At 57.4% G+C, this 27,651-nt stretch overlaps 2 protein-coding genes across 3 annotated transcripts in view; one reads left to right on the top strand and one right to left on the bottom strand.

Annotated features, from left to right (window-relative positions):
• Window positions 1-9,944, top strand: part of ENDOG (endonuclease G) — a 13,750-nt gene extending 3,806 nt beyond the window's left edge. The window contains exons 2-4 of the mRNA XM_075324743.1: window positions 5,724-6,243; window positions 9,276-9,385; window positions 9,453-9,944. Coding sequence (XP_075180858.1) covers window positions 5,764-6,243; window positions 9,276-9,385; window positions 9,453-9,735 — 873 coding nt within the window. The 5' untranslated portion in view covers window positions 5,724-5,763 and the 3' untranslated portion in view covers window positions 9,736-9,944. The remainder of the gene's footprint in view (window positions 1-5,723; window positions 6,244-9,275; window positions 9,386-9,452) is intronic.
• SPOUT1 (SPOUT domain containing methyltransferase 1) lies at window positions 9,914-27,651 on the bottom strand. Of its 2 annotated transcripts, none has more exons than XM_075324741.1 (12): window positions 27,569-27,651; window positions 23,527-23,570; window positions 23,022-23,147; window positions 22,764-22,923; window positions 22,599-22,688; window positions 18,215-18,264; window positions 17,995-18,125; window positions 17,855-17,924; window positions 12,319-12,417; window positions 11,897-11,999; window positions 11,511-11,658; window positions 9,914-10,079 (listed from the first exon to the last, which is right to left on the bottom strand). In XM_075324741.1, exons 1-12 carry the CDS (start codon window positions 27,610-27,612, stop codon window positions 10,005-10,007), a joined length of 1,140 nt encoding a protein of 379 aa, XP_075180856.1. In that variant the 5' UTR covers window positions 27,613-27,651; the 3' UTR covers window positions 9,914-10,004. The 2 variants fall into 2 exon arrangements, with proteins under 2 accessions (XP_075180856.1, XP_075180857.1); XM_075324742.1 differs by having other exon boundaries at window positions 23,527-23,569; window positions 27,583-27,632.

Genomic DNA, 27,651 nt, shown 5'->3' on the forward strand with positions numbered 1-27,651 from the left:
CTGACCCGGGCGTTGCAGTGAGCTGACCCGGGCGTTGCAGTGAGCTGACCCGGGCGTTGCAGTGAGCTGACCCGGGCGTTGCAGTGAGCTGACCCGGGCGTTGCTGTGAGCTGACCCGGGCGTTGCTGTGAGGTGACCCGGGCGTTGCTGTGAGGTGACCCGGGCGTTGCTGTGAGGTGACCCGGGCGTTGCTGTGAGGTGACCCGGGCGTTGCTGTGAGGTGACCCGGGCGTTGCTGTGAGGTGACCCGGGCGTTGCTGTGAGCTGACCCGGGCGTTGCTGTGAGGTGACGCGGGCGTTGCTGTGAGGTGACCCGGGCGTTGCTGTGAGGTGACCCGGGCGTTGCTGTGAGGTGACCCGGGCGTTGCTGTGAGGTGACCCGGGCGTTGCTGTGAGGTGACCCGGGCGTTGCTGTGAGGTGACCCGGGCGTTGCTGTGAGGTGACCCGGGCGTTGCTGTGAGGTGACCCGGGCGTTGCTGTGAGGTGACCCGGGCGTTGCTGTGAGGTGACCCGGGCGTTGCTGTGAGGTGACCCGGGCGTTGCTGTGAGGTGACCCGGGCGTTGCTGTGAGGTGACCCGGGCGTTGCTGTGAGGTGACGCGGGCGTTGCTGTGAGGTGACGCGGGCGTTGCTGTGAGGTGACGCGGGCGTTGCTGTGAGGTGACGCGGGCGTTGCTGTGAGGTGACGCGGGCGTTGCTGTGAGGTGACGCGGGCGTTGCTGTGAGGTGACGCGGGCGTTGCTGTGAGGTGACCCGGGCGTTGCTGTGAGGTGACGCGGGCGTTGCTGTGAGGTGACGCGGGCGTTGCTGTGAGCTGACCCGGGCGTTGCTGTGAGCTGACCCGGGCGTTGCTGTGAGGCGACCCGGGCGTTGCTGTGAGGCGACCCGGGCGTTGCTGTGAGGCGACCCGGGCGTTGCTGTGAGGCGACCCGGGCGTTGCTGTGAGGCGACCCGGGCGTTGCTGTGAGGCGACCCGGGCGTTGCTGTGAGGCGACCCGGGCGTTGCTGTGAGGCGACCCGGGCGTTGCTGTGAGGCGACCCGGGCGTTGCTGTGAGGCGACCCGGGCGTTGCTGTGAGGCGACGCGGGCGTTGCTGTGAGGCGACGCGGGCGTTGCTGTGAGGCGACGCGGGCGTTGCTGTGAGGCGACGCGGGCGTTGCTGTGAGGCGACGCGGGCGTTGCTGTGAGGCGACGCGGGCGTTGCTGTGAGGCGACGCGGGCGTTGCTGTGAGGCGACGCGGGCGTTGCTGTGAGGCGACGCGGGCGTTGCTGTGAGGCGACGCGGGCGTTGCTGTGAGGCGACGCGGGCGTTGCTGTGATGAACCAGGTAGGACCAGGCGCTCCTTCAGGCCAGTCTGAGGGTCACCTGTTAGCTCGCCTTCCTAGCACTTCTGTGTTCGGATAACCCCTGACTTGAAGTACCATGGGGGTCTATCCAGGGAGCCGCTACTGCCTTTTCTCCCCTGTGTTTGGCCCGTTTGCCGGCAGCGTGGACCAGGTGAGATGGCTTCAGGCTCTGTCTCCTTATGGGTCCCTGCGTTGCTGCTGAGGCTCGGACTCTGTGAGGTACTTGTAGTTCCCCTCACCAGCAGGTTTAGCAGATAGTTAAACTGGAGTCTGCTCTAGGGACCTGTACCCCGTACGTGCCTAGTCACCAGGAGCACCTCTTTCTCTGACTACCCGGTGACCATTCTCCCCCGCCAGTCGGACTAGTGTGAGCGCGCGGATCTGCCGCGCTCCATTACCAGACTGGCTCTCCTTCCTTTCCTTACAACCTCTGCACTTTAGCTCCCAGCCCCTCCGCTACACCTCTCGATAAGATTTGAAAGCTAGCCCCCCTCTGGAGACTGCCCAAGGGACCCCTCTACTGGTGTGGGTGAAACTGGTTGCTATGTGTCTGTGCGTACACACCTCATTCTGGCCTTTAGGATTCCCTGGAAGCACTGTCCCAGCACGGGTGCAGTACTCAGTGGTGCCTGACCGGGTCAGGGGCGCCACACCAGCACTGTGCACACTGAGGATTCACTTCTGTACCAAACTCTGCAACCGTTCAACAAAATGCAAGTGAATAAACAAATGAGAAATCTAATTGCATCAGCAATATTTGGTGACTGTCTTTTGCCTTCATCACTTGTACATAGTTTATAAAGGATCTCGGCAGGAGGTTGTTCCAAACATCTTAGAGACCTGACCCCAGATCTGTGTATGAGGCTTGTGTGGAGCCTTGTGATCTGAGACAGACTGGATCATGTAAGATCAAAGTTCTGCTGAGGCCGGATCATTACCTCTGGGGGCCGGGTCATCACCTCCGGGGCTCTGCGGGGGCCGGGTCATCACCTCCGGGGCTCTGCGGGGGCCGGGTCATCACCTCCGGGGCTCTGCAGGGGCTGGGTCATCACCTCCGGGGCTCTGCAGGGGCTGGGTCATCACCTCCTGGGCACTGCGGGGGACGGGACATCACCTCCGGGGCTCTGCAGGGGCTGGGTCATCACCTCCGGGGCTCTGCAGGGGCTGGGTCATCACCTCCGGGGCTCTGCGGGGGCCGGGTCATCACCTCCGGGGCTCTGCGGGGGGACGGGACATCACCTCCGGGGCTCTGCAGGGGCTGGGACATCACCTCCGGGGCTCTGCGGGGGCCGGGTCATCACCTCCGGGGCTCTGCGGGGGGACGGGACATCACCTCCGGGGCTCTGCAGGGGCTGGGTCATCACCTCCGGGGCTCTGCAGGGGCTGGGTCATCACCTCCTGGGCACTGCGGGGGACGGGACATCGCCTCCGGGGCTCTGCGGGGGACGGGACATCGACCTCCAGGACTCCTCCTCCTTAATCACATTGGCTGGATGATTGAGGATGTTTTCCGGCTGCAGAATACATTTGGAGCCAATCAGACTCCCCCTGATGGTGTCACATGATGGATAAGTATCTGGCTGGATTTCTCAGCAGTGAGGACACCAATAATCCTGACCAAATTCCCCTCTTCATTTGCTGAAATGCAGCCCCTGAACCTACAGGACCCTGCACTGTGTGTGCCCGTGCAGCCCCTCACTATTGTGCCAAATATTTCAGTATGACTCCTCAGTTTAGAGCTGACGTTTTCTGCCCCCGGTTCCTGATTTCGTGCACATGTGAGGGACTTGAACAGTACATTTGGGAACCCCAGTCTGCTTTGGTATCTTTGCCTGGGGGACGCCTCGCTGATGCAGTATACCCAGTGGCGTAACTAGAGTTCAAAGACCTCCGATGCAAAATTTGGACCTGGGCCTCCACCGTACACTAACACTGGGGGTGCGGGTTAATTACACTGACACTCGGGGTGCGGGATGACGCCGCCGACGCTCGGGGTGCGGGATGACGCCGCCGACGCTCGGGGTGCGGCATGACGACGCTCGGGGTGCGGCATGACGACGCTCGGGGTGCGGCATGACGACGCCGACGCTCGGGGTGCGGCATGACGACGCTCGGGGTGCGGCATGCCGACGCTCGGGGTGCGGCATGACGACGCCGACGCTCGGGGTGCGGCATGACGACGCCGACGCTCGGGGTGCGGGATGACGACGCCGACGCTCGGGGTGCGGGATGACTACGCCGACGCTCGGGGTGCGGGATGATGATGCCTACATTCAGCTCTTTCCCTCAGCATCCAGCTTTCCTATGTTCTGATATCCATCGTGTCCTCAGCACTCTGCTTTGCTATACATCTTTCCCTTAACATGCAGCTTTCCCATGCTCTGCTATACAGCTTTCCCAGGATATCAGAGCATAGGAAAGCTGGGTGCTGAGGGAAAAGAGCCTCTTTCACCCAGCTTTCCCATCCCATGCTTGTAGCTTTGTCCCCCATCCTTGTATATATGTCACCATTCTGGTTTATTGTCCCCTTCCTAGCATATATGTTCTGCTCCTGGTACATAAGGCCCCATACTGGGACCCTCTCCTGGTATAAACAAATACAGAATGTCCCCATCCTGGTTTATTTGTCCCATCCTGGGCCCTTCCTGGTATGTATATCTTCCTCCTGTGCCACGTTCTGGTATATATATATCCCCATCCTGGTTTCTGTCCCCATCCTAGGCCCCTCCTTGTGTACATATATCTTCTTCCTGAGCACATTCTGGTGTATATATGTCCTCCTTCTTGAGCTCTTCCTGGGCTGGCATGACCTCATCACGCTGCTGCACGCTGGTACTCTGCTCCACTGACTTTGCTCCTGCCACAAGTAATTTTCATGTGATGCCGTAGAAGGGCTCGGCCTGCAAATTAGCAGTGTGCAGTGGCTGTGACTGGGGCCTGGTGAAGAGGGGGCCCGATGCGGACACACATTCACCTGAAGCAGGAGCTGAAATCCGTGGGCCCCCTGGATCCGATCGTGGTTTCTGCGACTGCGCTCGTTCCGCCCCCGAGTGTCTTGTTGCTGCGCTCGTTCCGCCCCCGAGTGTCTTGTTGCTGCGCTCGTTCCGCCCCCGAGTGTCTTGTTGCTGCGCTCGTTCCGCCCCCGAGTGTCTTGTTGCTGCGCTCGTTCCGCCCCCGAGTGTCTTGTTGCTGCGCTCGTTCCGCCCCCGAGTGTCTTGTCGCTGCGCTCGTTCCGCCCCCGAGTGTCTTGTCGCTGCGCTCGTTCCGCCCCCGAGTGTCTTGTCGCTGCGCTCGTTCCGCCCCCGAGTGTCTTGTCGCTGCGCTCGTTCCGCCCCCGAGTGTCTTGTCGCTGCGCTCGTTCCGCCCCCGAGTGTCTTGTCGCTGCGCTCGTTCCGCCCCCGAGTGTCTTGTCGCTGCGCTCGTTCCGCCCCCGAGTGTCTTGTCGCTGCGCTCGTTCCGCCCCCGAGTGTCTTGTCGCTGCGCTCGTTCCGCCCCCGAGTGTCTTGTCGCTGCGCTCGTTCCGCCCCCGAGTGTCTTGTCGCTGCGCTCGTTCCGCCCCCGAGTGTCTTGTCGCTGCGCTCGTTCCGCCCCCGAGTGTCTTGTCGCTGCGCTCGTTCCGCCCCCGAGTGTCTTGTCGCTGCGCTCGTTCCGCCCCCGAGTGTCTTGTCGCTGCGCTCGTTCCGCCCCCGAGTGTCTTGTCGCTGCGCTCGTTCCGCCCCCGAGTGTCTTGTCGCTGCGCTCGTTCCGCCCCCGAGTGTCTTGTCGCTGCGCTCGTTCCGCCCCCGAGTGTCTTGTCGCTGCGCTCGTTCCGCCCCCGAGTGTCTTGTCGCTGCGCTCGTTCCGCCCCCGAGTGTCTTGTCGCTGCGCTCGTTCCGCCCCCGAGTGTCTTGTCGCTGCGCTCGTTCCGCCCCCGAGTGTCTTGTCGCTGCGCTCGTTCCGCCCCCGAGTGTCTTGTCGCTGCGCTCGTTCCGCCCCCGAGTGTCTTGTCGCTGCGCTCGTTCCGCCCCCGAGTGTCTTGTTGCTGCGCTCGTTCCGCCCCGGAGTGTCTTGTCGCTGCGCTCGTTCCGCCCCCGAGTGTCTTGTCGCTGCGCTCAGTCTTACCAGTTTGTATGACCTGTGACATGAACCAGTCTTCCACAACCTCACCTTTGCAGCAGTTTGTCTGTTCCTCACCCAGTTTTAAGCTGTTTCATTCCCGTGTGTTTGGATGGTTGGTCACTTCCGCACTATAATCCCACAGATCATCTGACTTTGAGCACGTGGACCTAGCACTTTCCCCGCGCGTACCTAAACCTTGTGCACAGCGCTGTACATCTACACGAGGTGTGGCCCCGCATTAGGAGTGTAATGGGGGTCCTCCGGTTTTTCTCTTACAGGAGTCTGCCTTGATGGACGTAGGCTGCAGCCATTAGGAGGATGAGGCTATCTCGGGGTCTTCTGCTTTCCGGGGCCTCCCTGGCAGTCGGAGTGGCCCTCGGTGCAGGTCTGACCAGCTGGAAACTTAAGGATGACAGAGGTCCTAAAATCCTCCAGCCTCTAATAGTTGAGGCAGCCTCGGACATCTCCCGGCCTCCCTCCTCCGGTATCACCAGGTTTGGTTTACCAGGGCTGAGTCAGTTGAAGACCCGCCAGTCCCATGTCCTGAGCTATGACCCCCGGCTCCGGGGCCCGGTCTGGGTGTTGGAGCAGCTTAATGGGGAACGGATACAGGGCGACGCCACCCGCGAAGACTCCGAATTCATAGAAGATGACTCCGTGCACCACTATCACCGGGCTACCAATTCAGACTACCGCGGCAGTGGGTTTGACCGGGGGCATCTGGCAGCTGCGGCAAACCATAGGTGGAGCCAAAAGGCAATGGACGAGACATTCATACTGAGCAATGTTTACCCTCAGGTTGGTTTCTGTCAGGCTATAGGCTGCCGGGGCATGCTGGGAGTTGTAGTTTTGCCATAAGTCAGGTGCACGGTATCTGCACGGTCTGGATACAGACAATCCACCAAGTGATCCAAACCCGAAGTTCAGGTCACTTTAAAGCGTTCCTCCACTTCTAAAAGGCAGAACAGGGCCGTATAATTGTTTATTTAAATCACTGTTTGCTGCTATTCCGCGGCACCGACCCCCCGAGTCTGTGCTGGGCTAAACTATGCAGCGTCCTCCTATATGCCGGCTTCAGTGGTGGAACGAGCGCTGCCTGGTCATGACGCTCGCTCCCTCCCCGTAGACAGCAGCCAAGCAGGACATGGACTAGTTCAGAGCAGCACAGACTTGGGCAGTCGGTGCTGCGGAATAACAAAAACCTCCAATAGAAAGACATAGAAAAATGGTTATACTGCCTGATCCAGGAGCATGATAGGGGAGGTACGATTAAACTGAAGGGGTCCCAGTCTTGTAGCCTATAACGTAGTCGCATCACATCAATATGAACGAGGCTCAGGCTGCCAATCCGAGCCGCCATGCTGAAAGCTTAATACCGGTGGCAGTCCCCATCACTGTGCAGAGGGCCCCAATGTTGTAGAGAGTAGGGATTTCCTTACACCACCCTGGCCAGGCCTATATATTGTAATATATCAGTACATAGTGAAAATGAAGGTCTCCTGAGAACAACAACCACAGGCTGGTCTTCATAGGAGTCCCGGCATGGCAGACTTTGGGGACCTGAGCAGGCCCCTGGTTGTCGTGGCAAGAAGTCAGCACCCCGAGGTCTCTTTGCGCCCCTGGACCACACACACACTAAATGAGGTGAGAAATTGACAGCAGCATTTATGGTTGGCTAACAGCTGCTCTGTTCGCTGCTGACGGATGTGTTGCACAGCCAGCGTCTACAGTCTCCAATGTCAGAGAAGGATCACAGGGACTGTCCAGGACTAGGTATTGATTACCTAGCCCTAACATAGGCTACTTGACAATGGTCCGAAGCTCTGCATCCCCCACTGATTAGCCGCTCCTCTATATAGATGAATGAACAGTGTATGGAGCCAGAACAGCGCCGCACACTGTAGAGGCAGTCTCAGGTATTACACCTCAGCTCAGTAGAACAACCCTTTAAAGGGGCTGTTAAACATTAGAAAAGTATCGTAAATTTCGATTTAGAAGACTCATTCAGAGAAAAAAAAAAAAAATGGTGGAGTCAGTCTCATAATCCGGTGGTGTCTTACTGGAGAGGGGCGGCAGCGATGGTGGAGCAGGGTCACAGGAGGCAGGGGCGGTGGTGGAGCGGGGTCACAGGAGGCAGGGGCGGTGGTGGAGCAAGGTCACAGGAGGCAGGGGCGGTGGTGGAGCAAGGTCACAGGAGGCAGGGGCGGTGGTGGAGCAAGGTCACAGGAGGCAGGGGCGGTAGTGGAGCGGGGTCACAGGAGGCTGGGGCGGTAGTGGAGTGGGGTCACAGGAGGCTGGGGCGGTAGTGGAGCGGGGTCACAGGAGGCTGGGGCGGTGGTGGAGCGGGGTCACAGGAGGCTGGGGCGGTGGTGGAGCGGGATCACAGGAGGCAGGGGCGGTGGTGGAGCGGGATCACAGGAGGCAGGGGCGGTGGTAGAGCGGGATCACAGGAGGCAGGGGCGGTGGTAGAGCGGGATCACAGGAGGCAGGGGCGGTGGTGGAGCGGGATCACAGGAGGCAGGGGCGGTGGTGGAGCAGGGGGGTGCAGTGGGTGTCCTTGGAAACTGCTGGGACTGCGAGAGCTTCAAAGAAATGGCTCCCGAGGGCGGCACGTGCGCAGATTGAGCTGTCGGCTCAAGGACAAGCTGAGATATCTGTGCATGCGCCACCTCCAGGCGCCATTTTCCTTAAGTCCACTGCTGGGACATGAATGGGCCCGAGGCAGCGTGTGTGAAGATGAAATTTTGAGCCGAGAGCCCCATCTGCGCATGCGCCAACTCCAGGTACCATTATTTGAAGCTCTCACTGCCCACAGCCCTAACAGTGCCCCTACCTCTCTCCCCCACCAGCTACATTCAGATAAGACGCACCCCTTACTTTTAGTGCGTCTTATAATCCAAATGTAGCTTACTGGGGGGAGTGGTGGAGAGGGTTGCTGCGCGCCGTGTCGGGTCTGCAGCTGTGAGGGCTTCAAATAATGGCGCCCAGAGTCAGCGATCTCAGCTCAAGATCTCATCTGTGCACGCGCCGCCTCCGGCCCGTTGATCTCTTAGCAGTGGACTTAAAGAAAATGGCGCCCGGGGGAGACGCGTGCGCAGATAAGATCTCGGCTTGTCATTGAGCAGAGACCTCAATCTGCTGCGCATGCGCCGACTCTGGGTGCCATTATTTGAAACCTCCAGCACAGTTACCACTGCCGACAGATACCGCAGCATTGACCCTGCCTCGTGACCCCCGCTCCACCACCGCCCCTGCCTCTTGTGACTCCCGCTCCACCACCGCCCCTGCCTCGTGTGACTCCCGCTCCACCACCGCCCCTGCCTCGTGTGACCCCCGCTCCACCACCGCCCCTGCCTCGTGTGACCCCCGCTCCACCACCGCCCCTGCCTCTTGTGACCCCCGTTCCACCACCGCCCCTGCCTCTTGTGACCCCCCGCCCCTGTCTCGTGACCCCCGCTCCACCACCGCCCTTGCCTCGTGACCCCTGCTCCACCACCGCCCCTGCCTCTTGTGACCCCCGCTCCACCACCGCCCCTGCCTCTTGTGACCCCCGCTCCACCACCGGCCCTGCCTCTTGTGACCCCCGCTCCACCACCGCCCCTGCCTCGTGTGACCCCCCCCGCTCCACCACCGGATTATAAGACAGATCCCATTTTTTCCCCTCTAAACTTGGGGTGTGTCTTATAAACTGAAAAATACGGTACATATGACTAGTCCAGGTATATAGCACCAAGGCAGTAGACAGTGTGGCAGCAGATACCTGTTCATTGCAAAACAATCCGATGTGCTGGGAGTTGTAGTCCACGGCTGCACTTATTTTTTCCCCCCAGAATCCACATCTTAATCGGAACGCCTGGAACACCCTGGAGAGATCCTGCCGGGGCCTGTCCAGGAGGAACAGGAGCGTGTACGTGTGCACCGGACCCCTGTTCTTACCGAGGTGAGTGACGCGGTGATAACACGCTGCGGATCCTGGGAGACTCTACACCTCACCCCTCTCTTTACAGAACGGAAGCCGACGGGAAAACGTACGTGAAGTACCAAGTCATCGGTGACAACCACGTCGCCGTCCCCACGCACTTCTTCAAGGTGGTCGTCTTAGAGAAGCACAATGGAGAGCTAGAACTGCGGCCCTACGTGATGCCCAACTGCCCCGTAGACGAGAAGATCCCCCTGGAGCGCTTCTTGGTCCCCATCGAGACCATTGAGCGCGCCTCCGGGCTACTGTTTGTTCCCAATATTCTGAAGGGCTCAAGCAACGTGAAGGCCATCACCGCGGGAGGCAAATGACATCTGGCACAGACGATGGCGAGCACGGACCAGCCTCCAGCGCGGACCAGCCTCCAGCGCGGACCAGCCTCCAGCGCGGACCAGCCTCCAGCGCGGACCAGCCTCCAGCGCGGACCAGCCCCCACCATTCCGGAGGTGTTTCTAAAGGACCACCAAATAGAACTAGAGAGAAATCCAATTTTTCAATCCATTAAATTTATTGACGACAATCTCTGTCCATATATACAATGTCCGCGCCCCTCGGCTCCTCGGGGGAGGTCCGTGCACATTCAGCTTTCCTCCGGCTGCTGGCCTGCAACTTCTAGTTGGGGTTTTAATGCGGCGAGTGAGATCAATATGGCTTCCTACACAGCGGAGGGGAAAAAAAGAAACTTATAAGGTTTCTCCAATTGTGGAAAGGGTTAAATAGCTGCAGACTTTAGGCTGGGGCTACACGGTGACCGGTCAAAGCCTGCGCTATCCGCTGCGAGGGAACGGGGCAGCAAAAGACAGGTCGTCTGGACCTGTGTGGTCACAGCTCCGCCCCATTTACTAGCACTGAGCTGCCATCTTTAGTTGGGCGACCTGTGGAGTGTAACCCCGGCCTGAAGAGGGGTTCACCCCCTGTAAACAGTGCAATGTGCAGATAGCAGGGACTGACGCTGATTAGGAGCTATAATGAGCAGTGCAACACACAGCGCCACTCATGGCAGTCACCGGTACGGTCATCGGTCTGAGCTGCAGTACCGGATACTTCCTATGGTCAGGAGCGGCGCCGTGTTCCACTTATGCGCTATAATGAGCAATGCAACACACAGCGCCGCTCCTGAATATAGGCCTGGTCTGGACTGCAGCTCAGACCGATGAAAGTAAATGGTCAGAGCTGCAGTACCGGAGACTACCTATGGCCAGGAGTGGCGCTGTGTGTTCCACTTATGAGCTATAATGGGCAATGCAAGACACAGCGCCACTCCTGGCCATAGGTAGTCTCCGGTACTGCAGCTCTGACCATTTACTTTCATCAGTTTGAGCTGCAGTACCGGACACAACCTATGGCCAGGAGTGGCGCTGTGTGTTGCACTGCCCATTATAGCTCATAATCAGTGTAACACAGCGCCACTCTTGGCCATCGGTTTGAGCTGCAGTACTGGAGACAACCTATGAAAGTAAATGGTCAGATCTGCAGTACCAGAGACAACCTATGGCTAGGAGTGGCGCTGTGCATTACACTGATTATGAGCTATAATGGGCAATGCAACACACAGCGCCACTCCTGGCCATAGGCAGACTCCGGTACTGCAACTCAGTCCATTTACTTTCATTGGTCTGAGCTGCAGTACCAGAGACAACCTATGGGCAGGAGTGGCGCTGTGTGTTCCACAGATTGTGAGTTATAATGGGCATTGCAACACACAGCGCCACTCCTGGCCATGAACTGCAGTACCTGACACCATATGGCAGCGTTGTGTGTTGCATTGCCCATTATAGCTCATAATCAGTGGAGCACACAGCGCCACTCCTGGCCATAGGTTGTCTCCAGTACTGCAGCTCTGACCATTTACTTTCATCGGTCTGAGCTGCAGTATCAGACAAGGCCTATATTCAGTAGTGGCGCTGTGTGTTGCATTGGTCATTATAGCTCATAAGTGGAACACACAGCGCCACTCCTGGCCATAGGCAGTGTCCGGTACTGCAGCTCAGAAATGAAAGTGACTGGTCACAGCTACAATAACTATAAAAGAATCCAGGGACCCTCTAGACTGAGGTCTTCTAGAAATGCAGCCGTGTTTGCTCACCTCGGTCCGGATGGTGCGGCTGCCCTGCCCTGGACACGTGTTTAGGTAATGGCTGAATAAGACGCTGGGGTCTTCTACGTCCAGGTTCTGGTCACTGTCCACGCTCGCCTCCAGGCCTTGGAGACCCCCAAACACAACCAACGCATTTCTGACAACATGTAAAAAGATAAACGTCACTATGGAAAATACAAACTAAGAGTGGTTAAAATTAAAGGGGCACTTTCTGCAGGACCCGAGGGGCACAGAAGAAAGAACCGCAGGGTCCTACATCAACCCCGGACACAGCCCAAGCACAGAGGTATAATAACTGCAGTATGGAGTCAGGTCAGAATGTGATGGGGGCACCCGAAGATCCCCCCCCTTCAAATAAAGGCTCCGATGCTAACCGAAAGCCCGGCAGGGTCGCCTCCTCCACGCTGCGCCCTCGTTCTGACGTTCCGATGGTAAGATCATAGCCGTCCTTAAAGGGGCACTCTGTGAAAACCGCACCTAAAATACAGAGGTGATTGCAAGCAGCAGTCCATGGCACCGACACAAGGCAAGAACAGAGGTGATTGCAAGCAACGGTCCGTGGCACCGACACAAGGCAAGAACAGAGGTGATTGCAAGCAGCGGTCCGTGGCACCGACACAAGGCAAGAACAGAGGTGATTGCAAGCAGCGGTCCGTGGCACCGACACAAGGCAAGAACAGAGGTGATTGCAAGCAGCGGTCCGTGGCACCGACACAAGGCAAGAACAGAGGTGATTGCAAGCAGCGGTCCGTGACACCGACACAAGGCAAGAACAGAGGTGGATCCTGAGACTCACTGAGGCACGAGGCCAGCCGCACCCGGTACCCCCAGTATATGCCGTCCTCCGTCCTCGGCTGCTGCGGAGACACCACCAGTCCTCTTCTCACTTTTGGATCTGGAAATAGAGGACATACATGTAATCTGCCGGATGTAGAATGCGTTAGTGAGGGTCCCCAATGTGCAACTCCTTCCCGAGAAGCCCCCTGTACACAGACAGGGCAGAATATTTATTAAAGAGGTTGCCCGGGGAGGAGAAGTCATCATCTATCCAGCAGTCGGACCCCCTCCAGTATAAAAGCCCTCCCCTATCCAGCAGTCGGACCCCCTCCAGTATAAAAGCCCTCCCCTATCCAGCAGTCGGACCCCCTCCAGTATAAAAGCCCTCCCCTATCCAGCACTCGGAACCCTCCAGTATTAGGCTATGTGCCCACAGGAGCTTGTTTGTGCAGATTTTGCCGCGGAAAACCTGCGGATTTTTCTGGATTTTCCAGATAAATCCGCAGGTTTTAGCATGTACAGTCACTCCCCATGTTATCCTATGGGACATGGGGAGTGCTGTGTCCACGCTGCGGAAAGTGCGGCTGATGTCGGCATCCGCATGTATAATTGCATGTCAACTATTCATGCAGAATTACCTGCGGATGTCCCAGCCCTCCGCTATGGAGAATAGAGGCCGGGACGTCCGCAGTTAAGCCGCATGAATGTCCACATGTTTCCCGCAGCTATTCCGCTGTAATCTAGCAGGTAAAAATAGCTGTGGACGCCAGCGGGCAGCTGCGGGAAACATGCGCTCGTACCTGCGGATACATCCGCAGGTACGAGCGCCCGTGGGCACATAGCCTAAAAGTCCTCCCCTATCCAGCAGTCGGACCCCCTCCAGTATAAAAGTCATCCCATATCCAGCAGTCGGACCCCCTCCAGTATAAAAGTCATCCCATATCCAGCAGTCAGACCCCCTCCAGTATAAAAGTCCTCCCCTATCCAGCAGTCGGACCCCCTCCAGTATAAAAGTCATCCCATATCCAGCAGTCGGACCCCCTCCAGTATAAAAGTCATCCCATATCCAGCAGTCAGACCCCCTCCAGTATAAAAGTCATCCCCTATCCAGCGGTCGGACCCCTCCAGTATAAAAGCCCTCCCCTATCCAGCGGTCAGAACCCCTCCAGTATAAAAGTCATCCCGTATCCAGCAGTCAGACCCCCTCCAGTATAAAAGTCATCCCGTATCCAGCAGTCGGACCCCCTCCAGTATAAAAGTCATCCCCTATCCAGCGGTCGGACCCCCTCCAGTATAAAAGTCATCCCCTATCCAGCAGTCGGACCCCCTCCAGTATAAAAGTCATCCCATATCCAGCGGTCAGACCCCCTCCAGTATAAAAGCCCTCCCCTATCCAGCAGTCGGACCCCCTCCAGTATAAAAGCCCTCCCCTATCCAGCAGTCGGACCCCCTCCAGTATAAAAGCCCTCCCCTATCCAGCAGTCGGACCCCCTCCAGTATAAAAGTCATCCTCTATCCAGCAGTCGGACCCCCTCCAGTATAAAAGCCCTCCCCTATCCAGCAGTCGGACCCCCTCCAGTATAAAAGTCATCCCGTATCCAGCAGTCAGACCCCCTCCAGTATAAAAGTCATCCCGTATCCAGCAGTCGGACCCCCTCCAGTATAAAAGTCATCCCGTATCCAGCAGTCGGACCCCCTCCAGTATAAAAGTCATCCCCTATCCAGCGGTCAGACCCCCTCCAGTATAAAAGTCATCCCATATCCAGCAGTCAGACCCCCTCCAGTATAAAAGTCATCATCTATCCAGCGGTCAGACCCCCTCCAGTATAAAAGTCATCCCCTATCCAGCGGTCAGACCCCCTCCAGTATAAAAGTCATCCCCTATCCAGCGGTCAGACCCCCTCCAGTATAAAAGCCCTCCCCTATCCAGCAGTCGGACCCCCTCCAGTATAAAAGTCATCCCCTATCCAGCGGTCAGACCCCCTCCAGTATAAAAGTCATCCCCTATCCAGCGGTCAGACCCCCTCCAGTATAAAAGCCCTCCCCTATCCAGCAGTCGGACCCCCTCCAGTATAAAAGCCCTCCCATATCCAGCAGTCGGACCCCCTCCAGTATAAAAGTCATCATCTATCCAGCAGTCGGACCCCCTCCAGTATAAAAGCCCTCCCCTATCCAGCAGTCGGACCCCCTCCAGTATAAAAGCCCTCCCCTATCCAGCAGTCGGACCCCCTCCAGTATAAAAGTCATCCTCTATCCAGCAGTCGGACCCCCTCCAGTATAAAAGCCCTCCCCTATCCAGCAGTCGGACCCCCTCCAGTATAAAAGTCATCCCGTATCCAGCAGTCGGACCCCCTCCAGTATAAAAGTCATCCCCTATCCAGCAGTCAGACCCCCTCCAGTATAAAAGTCATCCCGTATCCAGCAGTCGGACCCCCTCCAGTATAAAAGTCATCCCGTATCCAGCAGTCGGACCCCCTCCAGTATAAAAGTCCTCCCCTATCCAGCGGTCAGACCCCCTCCAGTATAAAAGTCATCCCATATCCAGCAGTCAGACCCCCTCCAGTATAAAAGTCATCATCTATCCAGCGGTCAGACCCCCTCCAGTATAAAAGTCCTCTCCTATCCAGCGGTCAGACCCCCTCCAGTATAAAAGTCATCTCCTATCCAGCAGTCGGACCCCCTCCAGTATAAAAGTCATCCCCTATCCAGCGGTCAGACCCCCTCCAGTATAAAAGTCATCCCATATCCAGCAGTCAGACCCCCTCCAGTATAAAAGTCATCCCCTATCCAGCAGTCGGACCCCCTCCAGTATAAAAGTCATCCCCTATCCAGCGGTCGGACCCCCTCCAGTATAAAAGTCATCCCGTATCCAGCAGTCAGACCCCCTCCAGTATAAAAGTCATCCCCTATCCAGCAGTCAGACCCCCTCCAGTATAAAAGTCATCCCATATCCAGCAGTCAGACCCCCTCCAGTATAAAAGTCATCCCGTATCCAGCAGTCAGACCCCCTCCAGTATAAAAGTCATCCCATATCCAGCGGTCAGACCCCCTCCAGTATAAAAGTCATCCCGTATCCAGCAGTCGGACCCCCTCCAGTATAAAAGTCATCCCATATCCAGCAGTCAGACCCCCTCCAGTATAAAAGTCATCATCTATCCAGCGGTCGGACCCCTCCAGTATAAAAGCCCTCCCCTATCCAGCGGTCAGACCCCCTCCAGTATAAAAGTCATCCCGTATCCAGCAGTCAGACCCCCTCCAGTATAAAAGTCATCCCGTATCCAGCAGTCGGACCCCCTCCAGTATAAAAGTCATCCCCTATCCAGCGGTCGGACCCCCTCCAGTATAAAAGTCATCCCCTATCCAGCAGTCGGACCCCCTCCAGTATAAAAGTCATCCCATATCCAGCGGTCAGACCCCCTCCAGTATAAAAGCCCTCCCCTATCCAGCAGTCGGACCCCCTCCAGTATAAAAGTCATCATCTATCCAGCGGTCAGACCCCCTCCAGTATAAAAGTCATCATCTATCCAGCGGTCAGACCCCCTCCAGTATAAAAGTCCTCCCCTATCCAGCAGTCGGACCCCCTCCAGTATAAAAGTCATCATCAATCCAGCGGTCAGACCCCCTCCAGTATAAAAGTCCTCCCCTATCCAGCAGTCGGACCCCCTCCAGTATAAAAGTCATCCCCTATCCAGCAGTCGGACCCCCTCCAGTATAAAAGTCATCCCATATCCAGCGGTCAGACCCCCTCCAGTATAAAAGCCCTCCCCTATCCAGCAGTCGGACCCCCTCCAGTATAAAAGTCATCCCGTATCCAGCAGTCAGACCCCCTCCAGTATAAAAGTCATCATCTATCCAGCGGTCGGACCCCTCCAGTATAATAGTCCTCTCCTATCCAGCAGTCGGACCCCCTCCAGTATAAAAGCCCTCCCCTATCCAGCGGTCAGACCCCCTCCAGTATAAAAGTCATCATCTATCCAGCGGTCAGACCCCCTCCAGTATAAAAGTCATCCCATATCCAGCAGTCGGACCCCCTCCAGTATAAAAGCCCTCCCCTATCCAGCAGTCGGACCCCCTCCAGTATAAAAGTCATCATCAATCCAGCGGTCAGACCCCCTCCAGTATAAAAGTCATCATCTATCCAGCGGTCGGACCCCCTCCAGTATAAAAGCCCTCCCCTATCCAGCAGTCGGACCCCTCCAGTATAAAAGTCATCATCTATCCAGCAGTTGGACCCCCTCCAGTATAAAAGTCATCCCATATTCAGCAGTCAGACCCCCTCCAGTATAAAAGTCATCATCTATCCAGCAGTCGGACCCCCTCCAGTATAAAAGTCATCCCCTATCCAGCAGTCAGACCCCCTCCAGTATAAAAGTCCTCTCCTATCCAGCAGTCGGACCCCCCTCCAGTATAAAAGCCCTCCCCTATCCAGCAGTCTGACCCCCTCCAGTATAAAAGTCATCATCTATCCAGCAGTCGGACCCCCTCCAGTATAAAAGTCATCCCCTATCCAGCAGTCAGACCCCCTCCAGTATAAAAGTCCTCTCCTATCCAGCAGTCGGACCCCCCTCCAGTATAAAAGCCCTCCCCTATCCAGCAGTCTGACCCCCTCCAGTATAAAAGTCATCCTCTATCCAGCGGTCGGACCCCCTCCAGTATAAAAGTCATCCCCTATCCAGCGGTCGGACCCCCTCCAGTATAAAAGTCATCCCCTATCCAGCAGTCGGACCCCCTCCAGTATAAAAGCCCTCCCCTATCCAGCGGTCAGACCCCCTCCAGTATAAAAGTCATCCCCTATCCAGCAGTCGGACCCCCTCCAGTATAAAAGCCCTCCCCTATCCAGCGGTCAGACCCCCTCCAGTATAAAAGTCCTCCCCTATCCAGCGGTCAGACCCCCTCCAGTATAAAAGCCCTCCCCTATCCAGCAGTCGGACCCCCTCCAGTATAAAAGCCCTCCCCTATCCAGTGGTCGGACCCCCTCCAGTATAAAAGCCCTCCCCTATCCAGCGGTCGGACCCCCCTCCAGTATAAAAGCCCTCCCCTATCCAGCGGTCGGACCCCCCTCCAGTATAAAAGCCCTCCCCTATCCAGCGGTCGGACCCCATCCAGTATAAAAGTCATCTCCTATCCAGCGGTCGGACCCCTCCAGTATAAAAGTCATCTCCTATCCCCAATTTCTAGATCGGCATGGAGGGATCCGACTGCTGAATAGGACAACCCCTTTAACCCCTTTATTAAAGGTGATGTACAGCACTGCTCACTTTCGAGGGGCGGACGTGTCTGCACATACTGGTGGGACGCATGCACGAGTCACTGGAGCGCTGACCTCCGGATTTGGGTGTAAGCGTTGGTAAGGAGCCCCCTCTGGTTAAAGGGGTTGTCCATTATTAGAATAGCGCCCCCATTAGCACTGGGCAGTGTCTGGTACTGCAACTCTTCTCCCAATAATGAGGGTAACGGGAGGAGGACGTGACCTCCTTCCTCCTGGTGATGGTTCGGTGCCGCCCCAGGTGTGACAGGTAATAGGATCTGATATTCGGGGGCCGGTGACCACTTACCGGGCTTCTCGGTTTGCATCTGCACGGTGACTCGGAGCCCGGTTTGGAGCCGCTTGTCGATCTGCACCTCCTACAAGGATAGGATAAATGACGGCTCCGACCAGACTAATCCTATCCCCCCTTTACTAGGCGTCCTGTACCTGCCGCATCCCACAGTCCACGAACGAGCCCCGGCCGGCCTTGGTGGGTCGATCGGTGACTACTCCTTCCCGGTACTTAGACGCCTCGTCCATCCTCACATGGTGGGGACTGTCCAGAGGATTGAGGAGCCCTAGAAAGGGTTAACACAAAATATATGACGCCGGCGCGGCCAATGCCTCACACCCCGACCCCGGTATCGTCCGGATATCGTGTCACTACCTGCAAACAGCAGATCCGGGTGTTTGGGGAAGAAGGATTTTCTCAAATACCTACAAAAGAAAAGAGGAGCAAGTGAGCGTACTGATGGCGGCAAGACGGGCGGCTGTCAGTGTACACCAGCTGATTGCAAAAGTATTCAACCCTCCATGCTGTGACAGCTCCAAACTTACACAGTAAAGGGAATCTGTCACCAGGTGTTTACTCCCCCATCTGTAGAGACAGAGACCTGATTCCAGCAATGTGTCACTTACTGGGCTGTTTGCTGTCATTTTGATAAGATCCCTGTTTTCTCTACTGCAGATCTAGCAGTTATACAGAGCTCATGAATATACTGGACTACCTGCAGCAGCCAAGTAGTCCTGTAATGATAAAATCACTGTTTAATCAGCAGGAGGTTATCAAAACTGCACTAAGCAACCCAGTAAGTGAAACACTGCTGGAATCAGGATCTCTGCCCCTACATTATGCTGTTCTCAGATTAGGAGGCAAAAACCTGCTGAGATTCCCTTTATGGCTGCTGCTTTTATATAAATACTAATCTGAAGGGTTTGAACACTTTTGCAAAGCACTATATGCTGCTGCTAGTGGTTGGTCGATTTGCAGTTCCCTACGTGACGGCATCCGCTGCTCTTCTTTTGATTTGCCGGCCTGGTGCAACATCATTGTTAGGGTGACGCATATTTGATGTGGTGCCAAAGCCAGTAATCGCACGGAGAGCCGGATTACCGATGTGGCCGATGAATTGGGTACGGCGGGGGTCGGGAATCTTTTTGGCTGAGAGCCATGAACGCCACATATTATAAAATGTAAAAGTCTGTGAGAGCCATATTCACCGGGGGAAAGGGGGGGGGGGGTGTCGCGGCTCAAGAGGGTGAGTGTGTGGAGGCGACACTGCTGCGAGGGGTGTCATGGCGGCAGGCGCCAGTCATCTGCCGGCGGGCTGCTTTAAATCTCCCACAGTTGACAAGATCGATTTCAAGAAAATGGCCGCGGTGCGTGAGCAGATCGACGCGATGGACTTCGAGAAAATGGCCGCAGAGTCCTATCTGCCCATGCACCGCCTCCACGGCCATTTTCTTGAAGTCGATCTCATCAATTACGGGAGATTCAAAGCAGTCCGTAGTCCGCAAGCTACTGCAGGCTCGCCGCCTCGACACCCCACAAGCCCCCAGTATCACCGACCCTGCGCCACCACAATGCCATATGCGGTTTGTAAGATGCACCCCCAATTTTCCCCAGTTTTGGGGGGAAAAGAAGGGCGTCTTACAAACCGGAAAATATGGGTTTTTTGTTTTTTTATTAAAGGTATGTCTGCGAGACAGATGCAGCCATCAAGAGAGCCACACCCGGCTCGCAGCCCTATATTCCCGACCCCTGGGGTACGGCGTGTCGATGTGCACACACCCGGCTCGCAGCCCTATATTCCCGACCCCTGGGGTACAGCGTGTCGATTTGCACACACCCGGCTCGCGGCCCTATATTCCCGACCCCTGGGGTACGGCGTGTCGATTTGCACACACCCGGCTCGCAGCCCTATATTCCCGACCCCTGGGGTACGGCGTGTCGATTTGCACGCACCCGGCTCGCAGCCCTATATTCCCGACCCCTGGGGTACGGCGTGTCGATATGCACACACCCGGCTCGCAGCCCTATATTCCCGACCCCTGGGGTACAGCGTGTCGATTTGCACACACCCGGCTCGCAGCCCTATATTCCCGACCCCTGGGGTACAGCGTGTCGATTTGCACACACCCGGCTCACGGCCCTATATTCCCGACCCCTGGGGTACGGCGTGTCGATTTGCACACACCCGGCTCGCGGCCCTATATTCCCGACCCCTGGGGTACGGCGTGTCGATTTGCACACACCCGGCTCGCAGCCCTATATTCCCGACCCCTGGGGTACGGCGTGTCGATTTGCACACACCCGGCTCGCGGCCCTATATTCCCGACCCTGGGGTACAGCGTGTCGATGTGCACACACCCGGCTCGCAGCCCTATATTCCCGACCCCTGGGGTACGGCGTATAGATTTGCACACACCCGGCTCGCAGCCCTATATTCCTGACCCCTGGGGTACGGCGTATCGATCTGCACACACCCGGCTCGCAGCCCTATATTCCTGACCCTGGGGTACAGCGTGTTGATGTGCACACACCCGGCTCGCAGCCCTATATTCCCGACCCCTGGGGTACAGCGTGTCGATGTACACACACCCGGCTCGCAGCCCTATATTCCCGACCCCTGGGGTACGGCGTGTCGATGTGCACACACCCGGCTCGCAGCCCTATATTCCCGACCCCTGGGGTACGGCGTGTTGATTTGCACACACCCGGCTCGCAGCCCTATATTCCCGACCCCTGGGGTACGGCGTGTCGATTTGCACACACCCGGCTCGCAGCCCTATATTCCCGACCCCTGGGGTACGACGTGTCGATTTGCACACACCCGGCTCGCAGCCCTATATTCCCGACCCCTGGGGTACGGCGTGTCGATTTGCACACACCCGGCTCGCAGCCCTATATTCCCGACCCCTGGGGTACGGCGTGTCGATGTGCACACACCCGGCTCGCAGCCCTATATTCCCGACCCCTGGGGTACGGCGTGTCGATGTGCACACACCCGGCTCGCAGCCCTATATTCCCGACCCCTGGGGTACGGCGTGTCGATGTGCACACACCCGGCTCGCAGCCCTATATTCCCGACCCCTGGGGTACGGCGTGTCCATTTGCACACACCCGGCTCGCAGCCCTATATTCCCGACCCCTGGGGTACGGCGTGTCCATTTGCACACACCCGGCTCGCAGCCCTATATTCCCGACCCCTGGGGTACGGCGTGTCGATTTGCACACACCCGGCTCGCAGCCCTATATTCCCGACCCCTGGGGTACGGCGTGTCGATTTGCACACACCCGGCTCGCAGCCCTATATTCCCGACCCCTGGGGTACGGCGTGTCGATCTGCACACACCCGGCTCGCAGCCCTATATTCCCGACCCCTGGGGTACGGCGTGTCGATTTGCACACACCCGGCTCGCAGCCCTATATTCCCGACCCCTGGGGTACGGCGTGTCGATTTGCACACACCCGGCTCGCAGCCCTATATTCCCGACCCCTGGGGTACGGCGTGTCGATTTGCACACACCCGGCTCGCAGCCCTATATTCCCGACCCCTGGGGTACGGCGTGTCGATTTGCACACACCCGGCTCGCAGCCCTATATTCCCGACCCCTGGGGTACGGCGTGTCGATTTGCACACACCCGGCTCGCAGCCCTATATTCCCGACCCCTGGGGTACAGCGTGTTGATTTGCACACACCCGGCTCGCAGCTCTATATTCCCGACCCCTGGGGTACGGCGTGTCGATGTGCACACACCCGGCTCGCAGCCCTATATTCCCGACCCCTGGGGTACAGCGTGTCGATGTGCACACACCCGGCTGGCGGCCCTATATTCCCGACCCCTGGGGTACGGCGTGTCGATGTGCACACACCCGGCTCGCAGCCCTATATTCCCGACCCCTGGGGTACAGCGTGTCGATTTGCACACACCCGGCTCGCAGCCCTATATTCCCGACCCCTGGGGTACGGCGTGTCGATGTGCACACACCCGGCTGGCGGCCCTATATTCCCGACCCCTGGGGTACGGCGTGTCGATGTGCACACACCCGGCTCGCAGCCCTATATTCCCGACCCCTGGGGTACGGCGTGTCGATTTGCACACACCCGGCTCGCAGCCCTATATTCCCGACCCCTGGGGTACGGCGTGTCGATTTGCACGCACCCGGCTCGCAGCCCTATATTCCCGACCCCTGGGGTACGGCGTGTCGATGTGCACACACCCGGCTCGCAGCCCTATATTCCCGACCCCTGGGGTACGGCGTGTCGATGTGCACACACCCGGCTCGCAGCCCTATATTCCCGACCCCTGGGGTACGGCGTGTCGATGTGCACACACCCGGCTCGCAGCCCTATATTCCCGACCCCTGGGGTACGGCGTGTCCATTTGCACACACCCGGCTCGCAGCCCTATATTCCCGACCCCTGGGGTACGGCGTGTCCATTTGCACACACCCGGCTCGCAGCCCTATATTCCCGACCCCTGGGGTACGGCGTGTCGATGTGCACACACCCGGCTCGCAGCCCTATATTCCCAGCCCCTGGGGTACGGCGTGTCGATGTGCACACACCCGGCTGGCAGCCCTATATTCCCGACCCCTGGGGTACGGCGTGTCGATTTGCACGCACCCGGCTCGCAGCCCTATATTCCCGACCCCTGGGGTACGGCGTGTCGATGTGCACGCACCCGGCTCGCAGCCCTATATTCCCGACCCCTGGGGTACGGCGTGTCGATGTGCACACACCTTAGGACAGCGCTCTGTACTCACTGTGGACACTCCAGGTACTGCAGCAGTCGCGCCATCTGCACACACCCGTGGCCTTTTTTCCAGACCCCGTCGAACTCTCCCTCCACGCTTCTGTAATTCAGAGAGAACATATGGCATTAATCACGGACGGCCGCCATCGCTCGCTGTCACCTGCGCGGTACGTACGTCGCTCCTTCTCCGGTCTCATCAAATACCACTATCTCATCCACACGAAAAATGGCGCAGGCCCGTGCGATCTGTCCGGCCAGGTACGTGCGCAGCTCCGGGGACTGGGCATTGTCCATGATGGAGCCGGGTAATGCCACACTCACCGTGTACGGGCGACCTGAGGGGGAGACAATGAAGGGCGCCATCATCAGCCCTGACCCCCGCGGACGCTTACACACCACAACTCCCAGCATGCGCTCAGCCCTCTGACCGTACCCTGTGATTCCCGCTTCCTTTTCTTCACCCGTTTCGGTGTTTTGTCCTCTCCCGGTTTCGGTCCCTGCATCTTCTCCAACCTTTTTAACAACTTTTGCTCCTTCCATTTTTTTAGCTGCTCTTTTTCTGCAATTTGCAAAGGTTTTCAGGTTGTTAGTATTCATAAAAAGGGACGAGGGGGAGGCGACCCACAAAAAGGGACGAGGGGGCGAGGCGACCCACAAAAAGGGACGAGGGGGCGAGGCGAGCCACAAAAAGGGACGAGGGGGCGGGGCAACCCACAAAAAGGGACGAGGGGGCGGGGCAACCCACAAAAAGGGACGAGGGGGCGGGGCAACCCACAAAAAGGGACGAGGGGGCGGGGCAACCCACAAAAAGGGACGAGGGGGCGGGGCGACCCACAAAAAGGGACGAGGGGGCGGGGCGACCCACAAAAAGGGACGAGGGGGAGGCGACCCACAAAAGGGACGAGGGGGAGGCGACCCACAAAAGGGACGCAGCTTACTTTCTGCATTATACTTTCTCCAGTCTATTTTCTCCTCAGATTCCTGGAAAAGACAAAAAGAATTATTATCAGGAGCCAGAGCCAAGGGGAAGGTTTTATAAAGGTCCGAGCAAGGCAAAAAGTCACAGACAAATCAGAGAGAAAATCCCTGGAGCAGAGCGCTGAACTCGGCCATCTCCATCAGCCCCAAGGACAAGGAATGGAGCGAACGCTTAGTGCAAGTGTGATCATCGCCCTATCCACATTACGTCCCTGAGATCAGGGGGTCCCGGAGACCACCTGCAGACACATGAGAAATGCTCTTCAGTCTGCAGAACCGTCCACAATTGCTCCTACACTTTGTGCTCAGGTCCTCGCCATGTAAGATGGACTTTGCCGTCAGTCACAGCCAAAGGCTGGAGACCGGGGTGGCCCAAACACCTCACAGCTGAGGGCTCCGTCTAGACTAGATGATCCTCCATTCATCCGTGAAAAATGGTGCCGGTACCGCCTGATTTCTGGACCGGCCGGCGGTCTCCTGACCCGACCTTCACAACCCTACAGGTGTATATGAGTCCAGAGTCCAGGCCAGGAGACCGCCGGCCGGCACACACAGCACAGCCGCTTCTGGACTGCGGTAATTGGTGCCCGATTGATGGAAGCGCCGTCACCACCACCACAGGGGATTGTCCCGGACCCCCGAATAACGGCTGCTCCAGGCAGTGGCTCATACTCACAGCTGAGGGTTTGCTACACTGGCCGGGCAGATCTACTACACTTACAGGGATTGTAATGGGACCAAAGTGAAGGGACAATATACACCACATAAGGCCCTGTGCACACACTGCTTTTTTCGTGCGCTTCTTTTCTACATATAAAATAAGTATGTTTTGGCAGAAAAAAATGCAGAAAAAAACCCCACGCATTTTTTATTGCATTTGCACGTTTTTTCCTGCTTCTTTGTGCCTTGGAGTCATGGGGATCGCGGGGTCTCCGGCTGATGTCGCTCTCTCTGCTCGGAGCGGGGCCCGCTCTACTACCGGCAGTTTAACCCTCTGAATGCTGCGATCAGTGCGATTGGAGCATTCAGGAGGCAGGGCGAGGGATCACTTACCCCTCCCTGGTGATCGGGTCTCTAATGTGATCACTGCCATGATAACCCTGGACTGTAAACACCATGATGACCCCGGTTACTGAGCTACGGAGAGCCTCACACACCACACCGTATGCTGGATGCACGGTGTGAGGCAAAGTGCTGCGCTATAATCCCCTGTAGTGATGAAGCTGTGCAGCGGATTATAGAAACGCAGGAAATAAATGCAGAACAATTGACACGCTGCAACAAAATCTGCAAGGAAAAAAGAAGCAGCGTGTGCACAGCGAGGCAGGATTCTCAGACTCGGGATGATTTTGATTAAAATAAGCCGCGTGGGCACAGCCTGAATAATCAGGGAGACCTGCTGGATTGATGCTGGTCCTCGGTGTTGCCCCCTGCTGGTCTCCTTGCTCCTTCCGGTAGGGGGCATCACGTGATCGCTGCAGCCGACCCATAATCCTGATCCGCTGCAGCCGACCCATAATCCTGATCCGCTGCAGCCGACTCATAATCCTGATCCGCTGCAGCCGACCCATAATCCTGATCCGCTGCAGCCAACCCATAATCCTGATCCGCTGCAGCCGACACATAATCCTGATCCGCTGCAGCCCATCCATAATCCTGATCCGCTGCAGCCCATCCATAATCCTGATCCGCTGCAGCCGACCCATAATCCTGATCCGCTGCAGCCGACCCATAATCCTGATCCGCTGCAGCCGACCCATAATCCTGATCCGCTGCAGCCGACCCATAATCCTGATCCGCTGCAGCCGACCCATAATCCTGATCCGCTGCAGCCGACCCATAATCCTGATCCGCTGCAGCCGACCCATAATCCTGATCCGCTGCAGCCGACCCATAATCCTGATCCGCTGCAGCCGACCCATAATCCTGATCCGCTGCAGCCGACCCATAATCCTGATCCGCTGCAGCCGACCCATAATCCTGATCCGCTGCAGCCAACCCATAATCCTGATCCGCTGCAGCCCATCCATAATCCTGATCCGCTGCAGCATTCAAATATTGTCCAAATCAGAAAACAAGCTTTGTTTTGGCTCGGACGGGACATGAAGGCTGCAGCCGTTCAGGACCACTGATTGTCTGCAGCGGTCCTGTGATTCTCCACCTGAAGATGCAGCAAGCAGACCGGTGGGATGGGGTCTGTGCAGTGAGTATGGGGGCCACTTACAATGTCTTTTACAGTAGTGGAGGCCCCTCATGTCACCACCAGAAGCAGTCATGTGATAAATCCTAAACCAAAATGGGGGGGGTATAACGTTGGGACCCCAGAGCATCCCGACTGGAAGGGTGTGAATAAAATGGTAAAACTACCTTTGCTGCTAGGTGACAGGGTGGGCTGGGGACTCCTTTCTATACACTGGGGTTGGGGGGAGGACCCCTTTCTATACACTGGGGACCCCTTTCTATACACTGGGGTTGGGGGGGACCCCTTTCTATACACTGGGGTTGGAAGGGGACCCCTTTCTATACACTGGGGCTGGGGGGGGACCCCTTTCTATACACTGGGGTTGGAAGGGGACCCCTTTCTATACACTGGGGTTGGGGGGGACCCCTTTCTATACACTGGGGTTGGGGGGGGGACCCCTTTCTATACACTGGGGTTGGGGGGGGGACCCCTTTCTATACACTGGGGTTGGGGGGGGGACCCCTTTCTATACACTGGGGTTGGGGGGGACCCCTTTCTATACACTGGGGTTGGGGGGGGACCCCTTTCTATACACTGGGGTTGGGGGGGGGACCCCTTTCTATACACTGGGGTTGGGGGGGTCCCCTTTCTATACACTGGGGTTGGGGGGGTCCCCTTTCTATACACTGGGGTTGGGGGGGGGTCCCCTTTCTATACACTGGGGTTGGGGGGGGTCCCCTTTCTATACACTGGGGTTGGGGGGGGGACCCCTTTCTATACACTGGGGTTGGGTGGGGGACCCCTTTCTATACACTGGGGTTGGGGGGGGACCCCTTTCTATACACTGTGGTTGGGGGGGATTCATTTCTATACACTGGGGTTGGGGGGGGACCCCTTTCTATACACTGTGGTTGGGGGGGGGATTCCTTTCTATACACTGGGGTTGGGGGGGACCCCTTTCTATACACTGGGGTTGGGGGGGACCCCTTTCTATACACTGGGGTTGGGGGGGATTCCTTTCTATACACTGGGGTTGGGGGGGACCCCTTTCTATACGCTGGGGTTGGGGGGACCCCTTTCTATACGCTGGGGTTGGGGGGACCCCTTTCTATACACTGGGGTTGGGGGGACCCCTTTCTATACACTGGGGTTGGGGGGGGAGCCCTTTCTATACACTGGGGTTGGGGGGGAGCCCTTTCTATACACTGGGGTTGGGGGGGACCCCTTTCTATACACTGGGGTTGGGGGGGACCCCTTTCTATACACTGTGGTTGGGGGGATTCCTTTCTATACACTGGGGTTGGGGGGGGACCCCTTTCTATACGCTGGGGTTGGGGGGACCCCTTTCTATACGCTGGGGTTGGGGGGACCCCTTTCTATACACTGGGGTTGGGGGGGGGACCCCTTTCTATACACTGGGGTTGGGGGGGGGGACCCCTTTCTATACACTGTGGTTGGGGGGGGGACCCCTTTCTATACACTGTGGTTGGGGGGGATTCCTATCTATACACTGGGGTTGGGGGGACCCCTTTCTATACACTGGTGGGACTCCTTTCTATACACTGGGGTTGCCCAGACTGGGTACAATGCAGCAAACCCTCAGCAGTGAGATGTGTCAGTTCTGGCTCTATAGGGCGCAGGAGAACTACAAGTACAAGCATTCCCTGCCAAAAACACCAGTAAGGGTAATAGTACACACAGGCTGTGGCTGAACTACAACTCCCAGCATGCACCAATGCTCCCATCCTGCCCCTGGGTATAACGCCTCATACAGGACCCCCTCAGCCCCCCGAGCACATTTCCTGCCGTTACTCATTCCTCCCGGTCTCCTCACCGGCAGCAGCCGCGGCCTCTTCTCCGCCATGTCTGCACCACGTGTGCACAGCACTTCCGCTTTCAAAAG

The sequence above is a fragment of the Anomaloglossus baeobatrachus genome, chromosome 9, assembly GCF_048569485.1.
Source record: "Anomaloglossus baeobatrachus isolate aAnoBae1 chromosome 9, aAnoBae1.hap1, whole genome shotgun sequence".
Lineage (NCBI taxonomy): Eukaryota > Metazoa > Chordata > Amphibia > Anura > Aromobatidae > Anomaloglossus > Anomaloglossus baeobatrachus.

What these genes read in the sequence shown, in the direction of transcription:
- SPOUT1 (XM_075324741.1), bottom strand. Translation starts at nt 27,612, where the DNA reads ATGGCGGAGAAGAGGCCGCGGCTGCTGCCGGTGAGGAGACCGGG. An exon ending in AAGGAAGCGGGAATCACAGG is followed by an intron (nt 22,924 to 23,021) that starts GTACGGTCAGAG and finishes TCTCCCCCTCAG; the next exon opens with GTCGCCCGTACACGGTGAGT. An exon ending in CCCGGATCTGCTGTTTGCAG is followed by an intron (nt 18,126 to 18,214) that starts GTAGTGACACGA and finishes AACCCTTTCTAG; the next exon opens with GGCTCCTCAATCCTCTGGAC.